We start from the raw sequence: 16,997 nt of genomic DNA on the forward strand, positions 1-16,997 counted from the left end.
ATGCCATCTCAAGCTCAGTTACAGATTTTTGCAAAGCCTTTCTCTTCTGCATATAAAATAATTTGGAACATTAGGGGGAAGTGATTATTTCACTCAATACTCCACTGGTCAGACTACTGGTCAGAGATATGGTTTGAAAATTATATCAAACACAATTAGTCAACATTTTTGGCTGGCAATAGGTTTGGAATTTTGGGAGCATGTGATAAGCACATTTCCAGAGTAACTGCCATAAGAGACCTACCTCTTCACAAAATGGCTGCCATATTGGACATAATCAATTGCTGAACATTGATTTAATAAATATAAGCTCGTTCCCAGTATGCAATTAATCATTCCTGTTAATGCATTTCTGCAATAAACATGCAATAATTCCTACAAAAACATTCCTACAAATAAATATGACACTACAGATTATTGTTTGGGTCTGCATCTTTCAAAATTTCTATTAATGTATTATTTTTAATTGGAAAAGTCTCTTTAAAACAAACAGAACAGGGAGTCTGATAGGTACCAAGGGCTGTATCTGCTCTGAAACGGGACAACTTGCTGTGGCCAACTCGCCATGGCTGACTCATCACTGCCAACCTGGAACAGCCAACCTGCCATGGCCAACTTGCCATGGGACAATTTAACGATTCATTTTAATTATTTAAAATAAATAAGAAAATATTTTAATTGTTGTCATTCATATTTCATTCTGTCCCTCCTTTTGCATCCTTTCTTTAATGATTCTATTCTGCCATTTCTTTGAAGAGTTAATAGTGTAACTCTTGTCCCACAGTGAATTGTCCCATGACAAATTGACCACTGCAAGTTGGCCATGGGAAGTTGGTCATGGCAAGTTGGTAATGGTGAGTCGGCTGTGGTGAATTGTTATAGACCTATCTGGTAAATATCCCTTCCTCCCCAGGCATTCTTCCTCTTGTCTCCTCTTTGTGGCAGAATAGTCCACTGTGAAATCTGTGCCAACATCTCTTGAAACATAATTGATGAATTTATGAAGTCATCGTACTACTCTCACTCCCAAAACAACAATCTTCTTCAGCTCTGATGGTAGATTAATGAATTAATCTGCTTTTCTGCTTGCTTGTGTTTAATTTGAAGCATAATGATACATAATGATAATGGATGGAGTATGCATTTTTTTAAAAATTAAACTATACCTAATATCAGCATACATTAGTTTCACTATATATTTTTATTTCCTGTTAAATTGAGTGATGGGCATTAGGATGGATTATTTGAAACAGGATTAATCATATAGTTACAATGGTTAGGAAGTATATTTCTTCCAATGTCAAATTCAGTAGCAAGCATCACCTGAATTTTAGTTGCTAGGGAAACAACCAGGAACTCATTGTTAAATATATGTCCTTCTTTGTGGAATTTCCCAAAACATTTAGTTTGCTACTTTAAGGGGAAAAAATTGCAGAAATAGGTAGGCTTGTAATATGGTCTAGGTTGGCTTCAACTGTGATATTTATTCACAAATTATTATGTCTGGTATATAGAGAATGAAGTAGCTTGAAGAAGATTCTTTATTATGTTGAGTGGTATTTTGTACATATAGTATTTTAAGGAAATTAATGGAATAAAGTTCTCTTATAATTTCTATCACTGCAGTGTTCATCCTAAGGAGAAGTCTCATCTTTACAGCTGAGTGGGACTGTAGTGATCCTGGCTCAGCTGGAGCAGTGTGCATGCTAAGGGTTTTTTCACCATTCTGCTTCTATATGCTAAGAACACGGAGGTACAAATGTTGTTCAAATAAAAATGAATATAAACTGAACATAACAAATCATTACACAGATAGCCAGTTTGAGCAGCAAATCAGAAAACAGTGACATTCCTGATAGTTGTGCTTAATGCTGTGGCTGGAAAGAGTTACATCAATGATTTCAAGTGATGTTGTTAATGGCAAGCATTGATACGATATGAGCTTTAGGCAAAGGATGCATGTGCTTGTGTTTTCAGAGCTATGACTTAAAATATTACAATTAAAGTTTCATTGTGATCTCGTGATCATTGGCTATTGATTGTCTCATCTCATGACCTTGTAGGACTTCCAAATTGTCATTTGGAAAGACAAGAGACAAGTAAAAATCAGTATGCAGTTCAGGCAGACAGCAACAAACAAAAGTCAGGAGAACCCAAAGTCAGGTATATAGTTAAATCAGACTCAAGGTAGGTTCCATAGCAACAGGGTTCAAGGTCAGGAATATAATCTGATTCCAAAAGACAATGAAAGATAGAGGAGAGTGTAAGGAATTAAGTCTGACACAACTGCTCTATGGACAGTCAGTTCTTTGTTGAATCAAGGGACAGCTAGTTAGCCTAGATGACTTGGTTCTTCTAGTTGATGACTTAATTATACTAAGTGGTGCTACAGCATAAAGATTATGCCAATAATGTCCTTTCTTTTGAAAAGTGCTTAAGCAAAGCATTGTATCCCATTTGTAATATTTTTATGCTTTCATTTTTCTTTGAATAACATTAATGTTACATTCCAAAAAAAATATGCATTACTGAAAGAAAACATTAATAATTCTATTATGTTTTAACTTGCTTTCCTTTGGAGGCAGGGAATTGTCAAGTAAGTATAAACCATATCTGAGTGAGAAAAAAATCTGCTATAATATTAATTATTAAATTATTTTCTGATATATTCTGTTGTTCTTTGGGGAAAAGAAGCAGCCTATCCAGCCATGTGGCGCCATTTCAGAAGTAGGTGCCATTTTGGAAGACGACACCCACCCTGGAATGGCACAAAACATGCCATTCTCTGTATAGGAAGCATGCATGGCAGATCATCCACTTCTGTTTCCCAAAGGCGATCTCAAAAAACATAAATAGACTGAAGGGACCCAGGGGGCAGAAAGCATAGCACAGGATGGAGAGAGCCCTAGGAGGCCCTGGGCAAGTCATGTGTAAGCTAAAGAGATGCTACAGTTAAGGCCCAATGCTAGGCAGGCCTCCTGGGGCCCTCCCCAAACCCTGAGACAACCTTTGCTTAATTTAACAATCGTAACAAAGGGAGCAGAAATTGTGGTTGTTGAGTGAGGTGATCACATGGGCACTTCGCTTAAAAATGCCATAACTTACCATCGTAATTCTTGTAGATCAAGGACTACTTGTGAAGGGCACAGTAATTTTGAAAGATTAAATTTTGGTGAAAATGTTTTTGAAAATAGTGGAATTAAACAGACAAATGGACCTGATGTTTTATGGTAGTAAAGGAATATTATTTGTTTAGCATTTAAAAGCATAGACAATTGATGGATTTTACAAAATGAAGATAAAAGAAATATGAGCCAGATTGTGACAGTAACGGTAACTATAGAGTCTGGTGACTGCATTCCCCCATGGGTAGCTGTGAAAATGAGGTTTATTTTTAAAAATAAATGTAGTTTTTCATAATTTCATACATACTTGTGTAAATGTGCAGGAAAAATAGCCTTGTAACATTTCTGTATTTATTGTAAACCATTTTCCTTTCCCCCTACTTGAGATGAGAAGTGGGTAGGATAAAATTTGCATGAGGACAAGAATTATTAAGCCACTGGTACATATGAAATTTAATTGCACACAGAAAACAAATGTATGGGGAAAATAATAGAATATGGGAAATAAAAAAGAATAAAGATAGAAGAATTACCGTATCTTTCAGACTATAAGATGCGCCCGAGTATAGGATGCACCAAGATTTTGAAGAGGTAAATAAAAAAAAAAAAAGTTTTGCCCCACTTAGCCTCCAGGAGCACTCTGCAGGCCTCCCAGACTCTCTGCACAACCCATTTTTTTGGTGAAAAATGGGGCATGTAGAGGGTTTAGGAGCCCTGTAGAGTGTTCCTGGGGGCTGGGGAGGCAAAAATGAGCAAAAAAGGCCCATTTTCCATAAAAACGGGGCATGCAGAGAGTTTGGAAGGCCTGCAGAGTGCTCCTGGAGGCTTGAGAGGACAAAAATACCCCTGTTTGTGTGAAAAACGGGCCCATTTCCACTCGTTTTTGCCCTCTCCAGCCCCCAGGAGCATTCAGCCTCCCAAACCCTCCGCATGCCTCATTTTTTGCCTAAAAGGGACCCATTGTTTGCTCGTTTTTGCCCTCCCCAACCCCCAGGAGCACTTTGCAGGCCACCCAAACCCTCTGCGCGTCAATTTTTGTCAAAAACGGGATGCACAGGCGGGGTTTTGGAGAGGCCAAAAATGTATAAGACGCACCCAGATTTTCACCTTCTTTTTTGGAGAGAAAAGGTGCGTTTTATACTCCAAAAAATATGGTATATCAGAACAGTAGGTTAGAGCTCTCATTTTGTACTGTGTTAGTGAAACTGATGTCAAATGAAGGAAGAAAATTATAGTTGAAGACAAAGATTCTGGATAATCCCCTTGTGATGAAAGACATAACCTGAATCATCTGAAAGGCACTAAATTGGGGAAGGAAAGCACTATACCATGACAATTGAAAATCGACTCTTGATGCCATTAATAAGTTACAACATACACATGTATTCAGAAGTAAGTCTGAGTACCTTGTATAAGACTTCAGTCACTTTCCATACAGGACAATTTTCTGGTCAAAGGAAAAATAATCCTGGGAATTTTCTTCTGTAAGCCATAGGTGCTTGTAATAATTTTTTATTCATTTAGAATTAAAATGAAACCATAATATAAACTTAGCCTTCAGGAACAATGAGGCTTATTGAATAAGCACTCTTGCTCAATGTATGGCATTTTATGAGGGTGGTTTTGGGACTGAACATAAGTCACCATTTCCTTTGTTTTATGAAACTGATTTCTTAAAATAGTGCAAGGTTATGGACAGTCAAGATCATATATGATGGGAGATGTGCTTCCTTCTAATATTCACTTAAAAAAACACCTTCATAGACATCACCTAAAGCAATACATTGGAAAAATATTCCTGTTCTGTTCCATTGCATTGAATTTAACATTCCTTAAAGATCATTTCCTCCCTTCCTTATTTAACATCCAGCCATAATTTCTTAATCATTCTCCTGAATTTCTCAAAAACAGTTGTGGCAAATGTATGTTTGAACATGCTTGTTTCATATATTCTCCATGAGTTATGATTTGTTTCATTACGTTGCCTTCTGCCTGTTTAGGTTTCCCTCTAATATGTGAAATGATTTTAGAAGAGAAAGCACATTTTGATATATTTGGAATCATTTCTATAAACTTTATTATTTATGCAATATACTAAAAGTATATGGGAAGCATTGATGAAGCTTCCTTTCTTTTCCTTTTCCTTTTTTTTTCTTTTCCTTTTCCCTTATCCCTGCCCTATTGGATCCTTAGTGCAGACTTTGCCCCGAGATGTCAGGGTATGACCTTTCTGAGTTTATGGATTGGTGCGTTCTTTTAATTTTTGTTTTAGTTTTTGCTGGCATGCTTCAATAGCATGGCTGTGTGTTACAAGGAATGAACAGTCAGTTCAAAAGAAGCTTGTGCATGAATTACTCTAAAGGTCTCATTATGTTTTTCTGAACTATACTAAGTTTCTTACTTGGCTTTATTTGCTGCTTACAAGGGGATCAAGGTAATTCTTTCAGTGTTGAAGTATTTTGCTAATGCTTAAAGTGAATATATTTGTCTTGCCCCAGCTGCAATTGTTTGGTTTGCTATTATTTTTTGTATACTATTGTTGCACTTCTAATATTTAACTAACATAAAAATATTACCTGTCCTACTTACAATTGAGGTTTATATTAGTTTTGGATTTCAAAACTAACTTCTCTATTCAAGTTTATTGTTTTTTTTAAAATGTTATCTCTAGAGGTAGTAGTCATAAACTATGACTTTTACCTAGCCATGCATATGAAGACTACCAGACCTCAGATGCAAAAATCTAGACAATACTAAATGTCAGCAAAGGGGTAAGGGGTACAGGAGAATTCATAACTTCCCCGGCTTGTTGCAGTTTTGATGTGGGTTATACTATTTGTAATAACCCGTTTAACTAATATACAGGTAGTCTTTGATTTACAATCATTCATTCACTGACTGTTTGAAGTAACTATGGCACTGAAAAAAGTGATATGACTGATTTTCATATTAATGGTTGTTGTAGCATTCTCATAATCACATGATCAAAATTAGAGCGCTTGACAACTGGCATGTATTTATGACTGTTGCACTATCTCAAGGTCATGTGATCACCATTTCTAACCTTCTCTACCAGCTTCTAACAAGCAATAGGGAAAGACAAATTTGCTTAATGACTGCATGATTCACTTAATAACTATAATGATTCGCGTAACTGTCACAAAAAAGGTCATAAAATGGGGCAAAACTTTACAACTGTTACTCAACTCAACTCAGTTACGTAACAGAAATGTGGGACTCTATTATGGTTGTAAGTTGAGGATAAAACATCATGAAATTGTTTTCCTGCACATTAAGAATCTCATAGAATTTGGTTTTAATAATATGAAACTAAAACATTTTAGATATCTGTTTAATTCCAATGTATTTATATATAATAACTTATACATTATAAAATAGCTTGAATAACTGAGTAACAAAATTGAAAAGGCACAGATAGAATCCACCAACTCTTTTTACAATGGAACATGTTTAAAGCTAACCAGGTGGTTTATGCCTTTATAGTTAATTTTATGGTTTAATGGATTGGTATAATTAGTATTTGAATTACTCCCAAAACAAAAGATTTCTGTTTTTTGTAATTTGTTCCTATTAGCACTCTTGCTAATAGTAATTACCATTTTATCAACATCAAAATAAATAATTAAATACTCTGAATATATATTATATTAAAATGAAACATTATTATTAGTACTACTATTAGTTTTTTTTAATGACCCATTTGCTATGATTTGGACATAATTAGGATTACTAGAACTGGACAGAATAATCCAGACAACTGCTAGCAGGAAATAGTGTATATGCTATATACACTCTTCACTCTTTCCCACCACAAAATTGCGATTTCATTAAAGATCTTTTAACTTTTTCCTCAACTCCAATGTGTTAAAGATTGTTTTTAAACTGGAGAGGATCAGAGCAAAGGAAAAAATTGTGTCTTTCTTGAACTGAATACTAAACTCACTCCAAAGTTAAAAAAAAACCTTGGTTCTAACTAGCCTAGGTCAGACTTCTAATGTCATCTGGCATCATCCAGTCACTGTTCGAATGATATGAAGTTTATGCTCTTTACTGTTGCAATAGCACACTGGTGGTTGGATGACTACAGAAGGCAATATAAGTGACCTGCCATCCTTAATTAGTATCTTCATGGCTTTAATTTCAAAATAATGTTGCAGCAATGGCTGTGAAATTTAGGACTAAATCCATGGAGAAACCTGTTTTTAAGCAAAATTGGTTTCTATCTGTAAAGTAGTAGGTTTGTCTACTTTATCAAATGCTTTACTGAAATCCAAGTAAATTATACCCGTAGAATTTCTCTGGTCCACTAATTTTGTCACATTGTCAAAGAACGAAATAAGATTTGTCTGGCATGATCTGTTTTTTAATATTTGAAATAGCATGAACATTCATTTCAGACTCAGTGATCTTGTCATTCTATGCTAAATGCTTGACAACAACACTATGGACACAGATGCTCATATCACCAAAGATGTACCTTGTTAATATTCTCCAATTACTATTTAAGAATAATTCATATTTACATTTAACACAGACCACAAGTCTACAGTGCTAGCATTCTTTTTCTCCTGGGTCCCAGTGACTCCATCTCATTCTCAAACCATGAGTAAAAGAGGTTTAAATCATCCTTAGCAGCACTGATTTTAAAATAGTGTTTTCCCCATTATGCTAACGGTATCTTCTGGCATCTTAAATTTCTCATTCCTTGGAGGGAAGTCAGTTAACTACAATAACAGGAACAAAAATCAATTACGGCAGGATAGGAGACCATAGTAGGACCTTCTAAAAACACATTCCATGCTGGGACATTTTCCAGCATATTCAAGGATGGGTAGAGCAACTCAGAAATAAGGAATGGCCCATAAAAGGCATTTCTTTCCATTCACAGGTAATTTTACCCATTATTTTGTTACACTTTTTTTCAGGCCACCAGTCAGCAGAGCGGCTCCTCAACCCGAGAAACTACAGAAGAATATTATTAACAAAAAAAAGAAAGTGGTTGAGGTCAGGTTTAATACTTTGATATTTTAATATTCTTTCTAATATGGGCTTACTTTTAATTAATTTTTTATTTATATCCTGCCTTTATTATTTTACAAACAATTCATTTGATGCTTATTGCTCCAATCCTTACCAATTTTATAGTTTTTAAAACTTTATCAATTTTAATCCATGTTGGTATGTTAACAAGATACCCAAATCTGTTAATTGGCACAGCCTGTTAATGCTTGTGTTGCCTGGTACAGGGGATTAAATTTAATCCCATACCTGGTACATGGGATTAAATGTAGGTATATACTGTAAAGGTAAATATAGGTAAATTATATAAGTATAAATATATAAGAAGTAACCGGAATGATACAACCAAGGAACAATTTATTTTCAGAAGAGTAAATTCTGTAATAAATTAATGTAGTATTGTCATCTAAGATATCCATATCTTCTGATATTCTATTGCCTGTATTGTGATTTATGTATGCTTCATAAGAGAATATTTTTAATTAATGCTTTGAAACTTTATATCTTTAAGTTGGAGTTTTAAATATAGCCTTTGCCTTTCTTTGTTCATTGATTGAAATTACCATGTTCACATTCTACACACACACACAGACACACACACAGCATCAAAACTGTTTAGAATTTATTTTTTTTAATTAAGCAATGGCTTTCTTCATCTGCAAAAATGAGTACACTTAAATGTGTCTATAACGTCCCTTCCTTCCTTCCTTCCTTCCTTCCTTCCTTTTATTTCCAGGAACTGTGTTTAGATCATGTTTTTGGATATCGTGGATTTGATTGCCGCAATAACCTTCATTACCTCAATGATGGTGCTGATATTATTTTCCATACTGCAGCAGCATGCATAGTTCAAAATCTCTCAACAGGTAATTAAAATTAAAAAAAAATTCTAGCTGCCTTGGTTGGAAAAACAAATAGGTTAGGTACTAGATGCCAAGGTGTTCAAATGAAAGCACCGTGTGAATTCCTTTGGATATGTAAAGCATTTGTAAGAATAGTCTTCGCTATTAGGTATATATTTGTAATAGACGCAAACAGAATGACCTGCAAGCACCAGGCATCAATTATGGGATTAGAATAACAAAGGGAGATATAGCCAGTTCTCAATTTACAACCTTTCATTTAGAGACCATTCAAAGTTACAATAGCACTGAAAATAGTGTATTACAATGAATCCTCACACTTAAGTCTGTCACAGCATCCCCATAGTCATGTGATTAAAATTGGGAGATTTGGCAATGTCCCAGAGTCATTTGCTACCTTCCCAACCAGCTTCTGACAAGCAATGTCAATGGGGGAAATCAAATTCATTTAATGACTGTGTGGTTCACTGAACAATTTTGTTTAACAACCTTGCCAAAAGAGGTCATAAAATTAGGCATGACTCACTTAATATTCTCCTTGCTTAGTAATGGAAATTCTGGTCCCAATTGTGACTGTAATTTGAGGACTACCTGTATACGTTCCTTTTCATATGCTATCGGTTGGATGATATTATTGATCCATTGTGGTTTAGTACTGTCGCATCTCAATGACAATATCTATGAAGTTGGCAGTGGTTGTTTGCTTGAAATCCTCATGAATATGTAGCACAGTCTTGCTTTGGAACTGAATTGTTAAGGAAATTATGGATGTATATTGGTGTCTGGCATGAGCAGATGTAATTGCTGCCGCTGAGGCCCCCAGCTGCCGTCCACATTGTTTCCTCCACCCCACCAGGTATGGCGATTTCCATGCTAGGGTTCGACAGATAATTAGCAAAATCTTTAAAAAAGCAGTTTTTTTTTTATTTTAAGAATCTAACACTGTCTTTACATTGCATTTCAGCTACTTTGTACAAATATAATATATAATACAAATATTACTATTCTTAGATGAATTGATTTTGTGAAGTAGACTGATTTGAAAATGTCCTGCTTTTATAGTTTCTGTTTATTGGATATTTTAAAAATAATCCTTTTTTTTTCCTTTTGAACTGCACAGGATGTCAAAGTTTCTACCTAGAACATACAGATGACATCCTCTGCCTAACAGTCAACCAACACCCAAAATATAAAAGTATTGTGGCCACCAGCCAGATTGGTAGGTCCATAGTCAGTTTAAACTAAAAGATTTTAAATAATTGCACAGATTTTCTGTTTGCATGTTGAAATGTAAAATTGGGCAATGGAACATTTATTATTTTTTCTTCTTCTTCTGCAAGAAACAAATGAAGTAATGTACAAATTTATTATAAATCAATATAAGAAAATTACGTAAAGCAAAGCATCTACATTGAAATATAGCCTTTTCTAAGGTTTCAGGAAACAATTTTGCTAAAATTTTAACTAATTTGACAGGTGGTAATTAATATGGGTAGAAATGTTGACAATATTAAGAAGCTGACTCTGTTTCTAAGCTATTATTCAGGAAAGGCTCTTAATAAGGTCTCCAGTACTAGGTCTTTCTCAAATAATTGTTCTCATTAAACTCTTACAACGTAGGATACATTTCAGTTAAGTAGAAACCCTGGTTGGTATGACCACTATTAAGAAGTGTGCCAATGTTTTTTTCTTATTGCGATTAAGTAAAATAACGGAATTGATTGCTAAGAAAAGAGGTTGGCGGGAGAAATAATCTTTGTCCTTAATTCTTGAGCCAATAAAAGCGGTAAACACTTCCATATGTATCACTGTTGGACTTCTTATTTGCATAATAGGATACAACATCAGCACAAACCTTTTTTTTTCTATAACAAGCATTATATTAAGACACATAATTCAATAATATTTTTGCTTGTTTTTTATATCCATACTCATGTTGTTGCTATTGTTTCTTTTTTTTTTTAACTTCAATATTTTTTTCTGGTGCTGATGTTGAGAACTTCAGCATTAGAAACCTAAACTTATTTCAGCTATTGTTTTTCCCTGATGCTTCCATATTTGTCATTGCCCTCATCATGCAGGTAATATGGCAGAATTTCCAGGTAAGGATTTCTCCTTTCTGAATTCTTGTCAATACTGTTATCATTCTCATGCTCATTTGTTGTATCTGTGTCACTTAGAGATACAAGGTGAACATCAACAAATCAACCCTTTCTTTGTGTATTTATCCATAAATATTTCATTTTATCTTAGGGTTTATCATTTCATGGAATCTAATAACTCTGTCCAACCTTAGGTCCCATGCTATTGTTACAGTTCTGGGGTACCTTTGTTGTTTTGTATATATTTCTGTTTCTGGAATTTAACGGGTTAGATTCCCAAGAGGGGTGATGCATTCCAGAAGAGTAAGAGCCAATTCAGTTCAGATAGTTTGTCTGAGAGAAAGAAGGTGAAGATAGCTCCTCCACAATAGTCTCAAAATATATGTTTGATGTAGATAATAGGATGTTTCAGTTTGTGAGGATTTGTCTCTACATATGGAACAATAAATATCTATGGAGATTCTCAGTCGTTCAGGTCATGGTTGTCCCAAAGGTGCTTTTTCAAAATGCAAGTGGAGTTTCTCTGTTTTCCCTTGAAGATGTTTCACTTCTCATCCAAGAAGCTTCTTCAGTTGTCACTGAATGGTGGGGAATGGAAGGATTTATATTCCTTGCAGTCATCTGGTCATTAGCAGTCTTTCTGAGAATCATTGAGGCCACTTGGAGTTTTATTTGTGCCCTCAAGGTCACTTAAATAGGTGTGGAACCTTCTTGGAACTATTGAAAGGACAGATACGACACCCACCTATCTCCTGTTTACAACACAGTCCTTTCAGCAGTTCCAAGAAGGTTCCACACCCATTTGCACTATTCAGGTGACCTTGAGGACACAGATAAACTTCCAAGTGGCCTCAGCGACTCTCAGAGAGAGTGGTATGCAATGACTATAAATACTTCAAGTCTGCACCATTCAGTCAGAACTGAAGAAGCTTCATGGATGAGAATCAAAATGTCTTCAAGAAAAAACAGAGAAAGTCCAGGTGTCTTTTGAAAAGCACCTTTGGGATATGGTATAATAAAGAAACCTACTTGGCAGAATCATCACCTGTCTGTCTTGATTTGGGGGCCTGACAGTACTGCATAATTGCCTTATTTTAAGAAGATGTACTTTCATTGGAAGAATTATAAACTTAAATAATGTTTTCTTAATTCCCCCTGATTAAAAACGATCAGGTACTACACCATGTATTCACATATGGGATGCAATGACTAAGCAGACTCTATCTATGCTGCGTTGCTTCCATTCTAAAGGAGTGAACTATGTTAACTTCAGCGCAACTGGCAAACTTCTGGTGTCTCTAGGAGTTGATCCAGAGCATACAATCACAGTATGGAGATGGCACGAAGGTATGTTTCCAATCTTCATTAATTTTATATCCAAAATGCACATTAAATACATGGTAGCATAATTGTTTGATTTTCATTTGAAAAAAACATTTTTCCTGTCTTATTACTGCCTAATGTCAATTAAGATTTGAGTGCATTGCATTGATATATCTCTAGCTAGCTATATATTTACTTAATTGATAGTATTTCGGATCATCAATTATCTGTGAGGAGGATGTAGTAACAGCAATGAAAATGCAACCAATGTCCCACAGAATATTTAAAAATATTAATGTAACATAGAAGATTGAATACAAAAGAATAAAATCACTATGCACATTTTTTGAAATATCACAAAGAGATAAGAATATAAAAGCTGTGCTGGGTCATATAAAAGGCCCGTGATCCCACAATCCCATGTGTATTCTTTCCCATTTAGTTTCCCAGGAAATTTATTTATCCATGCACCTTTCAGAATAACAATCTTTTTGAAACTTCTTATAACAATGTAAAGTATTGTAAAGAAAAATACTATAGTATATACACTGCATCAGGGGTGAGATTCAAATTTTTTTACTACTGGTTCTATGGGTGTGGCTTGGTGGCTTGGCTTGGCTTGGTGGGCGGGGCTTGGTGGGCGGGGCAGGGGAAGGATACTGTAAAATCTCCATTCCCTCCCCACTCCAGGGGAAGGATACTGCAAAATCCTCCTTTCCTCCCAATCAGCTGGGACTCAGAAGGCAGAGAATAGGTAGGGGCAGGGGCCAGTCAGAGGTGGTATTTACCAGCTCTCCGAACTACTCAAAATTTCCGCTACTGGTTCTCCAGAACTGGTCAGAACCTGCTGAATACCACCTTTGCACTATATTGGATTTAACTAAAAGGCAAAAAAAAGTATTAAATTTCTAGAATCTTCTTCATCTGCCAATGTGAGTGGTAATGACAGCAGTATTTTCTAGCACTTGTCACCTGCCTTCCTTTATGAGAGGAATGGAAAGCCATTCCCACTTATGTTCCAGCAGTTGGTTTTGAAAAGATGACTTTTCTGAAACTGGAATGAATGTAGAACCACCATAACTGGGATGGCAAGTAGCTATTGGCAGGGCCATTTTTAAAGTAGAATTTCCCCCAATAGCCATGTGCACCCTGGGATCCCAAGAATGATGGCAGATTGCAGTTGTGACCTACTTACATTTGTAAAATATTAAAATGTCTTTTCTGATTTCTACAGGTGCTAAAATTGCAAGCAGAGGATGTCACTTAGAGAGGATCTTTGTTGTAGAGTTTCGTCCAGATTCTGATACCCAGTTTGTTTCTGTTGGAGTGAAACACATGAAGTTCTGGACTCTTGCTGGAAGTGCTTTGCTCTATAAAAAAGGAGTGATAGGTTCGTTGGATGATGCGAAAATGCAAACCATGCTTTCAGTGGCATTTGGAGCAGTAAGTAGTCTTCATGCCCTTCCTTGTTTTGTGTGATTTGTGGAGAGAAAAATTAAACCAGTTTCATGAGAAAGGATTTTAGTCATCAATATGTTTACTTGGGAGTAAATGTAAGTGAACATAAAGAGAGATGATACAACATTTTCTTTACAGAATAATGCTAACAAAACCAGTATCATGGGGGGGGGGGGTTATATTCATCCTAGATACAGTACAAAGTCTTTATTGCTAAAATAGGTCCGTTTCGATACAACAGCTTGGATGGCAATCATGCTAGTTCTGCAGAGCCATCTCTATTTACCAAACTGGATACTGAAGCAAAGAATTCATATTATGTCGAAAGGTAGTAAAACTCAATAATTTATAGCATCTACAAAGCAGATTGTTGTGGTTTCTTTCAGAATAATCTCACTTTCACTGGCGCCATCAATGGAGATGTTTACGTGTGGAAAGATCACTTTCTAATTCGACTTGTGGCAAAAGCTCACACTGGCCCAGTCTTTACGATGTATACCACTCTTCGCGATGGGCTCATTGTTACTGGAGGGAAAGAGAGACCGTAAGGAATCACGACTCTTTTCTATGTGCAGTCACTTATATAGCCAAGTATCCTTCAGAAGGAAGTCCAAATAAGAATAAGGAGCGTGAGGGTTTATGGCAGACTGGGAAGGAAAAAAAAACTATTTGTACCCTTCACTTCCTGAGCAGTGCAAGTATGGGCTGCAAAAAACAGTAGTTGGGCTGAGAAAAACAAACAAAGAATATGTTTTGGGAGTTCTATATTGGATTCTAATTAAGATCCAGCTGTCTAAAAGCCAAAATGGCAACCTCACATGATGCAGGTTCAACAACTTAGATAAGCAAAAGTAAAATACCTGACTGACCATTTAGGGGTGAAAATGAGATAGGAAGATTAGAACGAAGTGATTGGGAAAAAAACATAGATATATGTATGTATATATTAAAGATATAGAGATTAGAAGGATATATGAAGATAGCTCATCATCTTTTCACACTGAGAACTGTCTTGAATGCCCTCCAGAATACAATACAATACAATACAATACAATACAATACAATAGTAGAGTTGGAAGGGACCTTGGAGGTCTTCTAGTCCAACCCCCTGCCTAGGCAGGAAACCCTATACTGTTTCAGACAAATGGCTATCCAACATCTTCTTAAAGACTTCCAGTGTTGGGGCATTCACAACTTCTGGAGGCAAGCTGTTCCACTGATTAATTATTCTAACTGTCAGGAAATTTCTCCTCAGTTCTAAGTTGCTTCTCTCCTTGATTAGTTTCCACCCATTGCTTCTTGTTCTGTCCTCAGGTGCCTTGGAGAATAGCTTGACTCCCTCTTCTTTGTGGCAACCCCTGAGATATTGGAACACTGCTATCATGTCTCCCCTAGTCCTTCTTTCTCTTAAGCTAGACTTACCTAGTTCCTGCAACCATTCTTCATATGTTTTAGTCTCCAGTCCCCTAATCATCTTTGTTGCTCTTCTCTGCACTCTTTCTAGAGTCTCCAGATCTTTTTTACATCGTGGCGACCAGAACTGAATGCAGTATTCCAAGTGTGGCCTTACCAAGGCATTATAAAGTGGTATTAACACTTCACGTGATCTTGATTCTATCCCTCAAATGAGATTCTATCTCTCAAATGAGGGATATCCCTCAAATGAGAGCTTTCTTTCATAAATGGCTATATTTAATTTTTTTATATTAAAAAATGCTGGCATCCATCTATTTGAAACTATCATTTCTAAGGGCTGTATGCTGTATACACAGTATTTACAGTCAGGCATTTCCACCATAGATCATTTGTATTTGCTACCTCCATCTGAAAACCTAGAGTAAATTCCTTATTAATCACTTAGCACCAGAGATCTAGATGTAAGGGAAACCGTATCGCCAACCGTATGTATTACAGGATCATAAGGATTTGAAGAGAATGGAATATTTCTTACGTATTTCTTCTATTTTCAGAACGAAAGAAGGAGGGGCTGTAAAACTATGGGATCAAGAGATGAAGCGCTGCAGAGCCTTTCAACTTGAGACGGGACAGATTGTGGAATGTGTGCGCTCAGTGTGTCGAGGAAAGGTACCTGAAACACACAAAATATATTGCCTGTTCCTTTCCTTACCAGAGTCTTAATATGTTAATATCGAGGGTAAACTTAAATAGACTGAACAGGTGATTTTCACTTAAAGAGAGGAGGCTGAATAGCTACAGTGGATAGAGACAAGCAGAAATGCGAGAAAGAGACTTACAAATGCCAATTTCATTACACCTTATTATAGTTAATATTCTCCCATTCAGTGATATTAAAATTTGGCAGCAATTTTTAGAAGACTTTTAACCCTCTGACCATTAAGTTATGCATCTTTATCATTATACTATATGTTTCTTTATAAGAGTATGCAATGTAATTCCGTTTCCCTCAAGAACGCTGGAAAAGATTTTTGAGGAAAAGATTTCACATCATCTTTGGGATAAACTGATACACCACCATTAGAATTATATAGGATAAATTTACCTAATGTTATATGGTCATAGAAAGAGGGGTGTGATTTTTAATATTTGTAAGAAAAAAATTATGAATCAAACATTTGTAAATTGTGGCAGAAAATCCAGTTCACAGTAATTTCTGTTCCAAACTGCTGTCCTTGTACTCTTTTGCTTCTTTCTTCCTATTCTCCCCATTTTTAATTGAACAACATAAATATTGAACAAAGATTCAAAGAGTCCTCTGTGTGTTGTTTTTCTAATCCCACATGCCTTTGTGTTGTCTATAGGGTAAAATTTTAGTGGGGACCAAAGATGGAGAAATCCTTGAAGTTGGAGAAAAAAATGGTGCTTCTAATCTTCTAATCGATAGCCACATGGAAGGAGAAATTTGGGGCCTGGCAACTCATCCATCCAAAGATATCTTCATATCTGCTAGTAATGATGGGACTGCAAGGATCTGGGACCTTTGTGATAAAGTAAGAAGTGCTTGATCCAAAATACAGAATAAGTTTTCAATCTATCAGAATTCTTGGCTGCTGCTACACTTAGCTCACTCCCAGAAGAATTTTATGTCTGCATACTCAGAATATGTT

General features: G+C 35.9%; 1 protein-coding gene and 1 long non-coding RNA gene across 5 annotated transcripts in view; one reads left to right on the forward strand and one right to left on the reverse strand.

Annotated features, from left to right (window-relative positions):
- LOC309387025 overlaps nucleotides 1–16,997 on the reverse strand; it is a 317,032-nt gene that overhangs the window by 231,831 nt on the left and 68,204 nt on the right. The window lies entirely within an intron of this gene.
- The window catches only part of EML6 (EMAP like 6), a 118,298-nt gene that overhangs the window by 90,336 nt on the left and 10,965 nt on the right, over nucleotides 1–16,997 (forward strand). For 3 of the 4 annotated variants that reach the window (XM_081943077.1, XM_081943078.1, XM_081943080.1), the window contains 9 exons: nucleotides 8,072–8,150; nucleotides 8,902–9,031; nucleotides 10,149–10,247; nucleotides 11,110–11,130; nucleotides 12,304–12,477; nucleotides 13,688–13,896; nucleotides 14,298–14,455; nucleotides 15,882–15,996; nucleotides 16,692–16,880. In XM_081943077.1, coding sequence (XP_081799203.1) covers nucleotides 8,072–8,150; nucleotides 8,902–9,031; nucleotides 10,149–10,247; nucleotides 11,110–11,130; nucleotides 12,304–12,477; nucleotides 13,688–13,896; nucleotides 14,298–14,455; nucleotides 15,882–15,996; nucleotides 16,692–16,880 — 1,174 coding nt within the window. The remainder of the gene's footprint in view (nucleotides 1–8,071; nucleotides 8,151–8,901; nucleotides 9,032–10,148; nucleotides 10,248–11,109; nucleotides 11,131–12,303; nucleotides 12,478–13,687; nucleotides 13,897–14,297; nucleotides 14,456–15,881; nucleotides 15,997–16,691; nucleotides 16,881–16,997) is intronic. The other variant, XM_081943079.1, reaches the window with a different exon arrangement.

The sequence above is a fragment of the Natrix helvetica genome (assembly GCF_964273705.1).
Source record: "Natrix helvetica genome assembly, chromosome: 2".
Lineage (NCBI taxonomy): Eukaryota > Metazoa > Chordata > Lepidosauria > Squamata > Natricidae > Natrix > Natrix helvetica.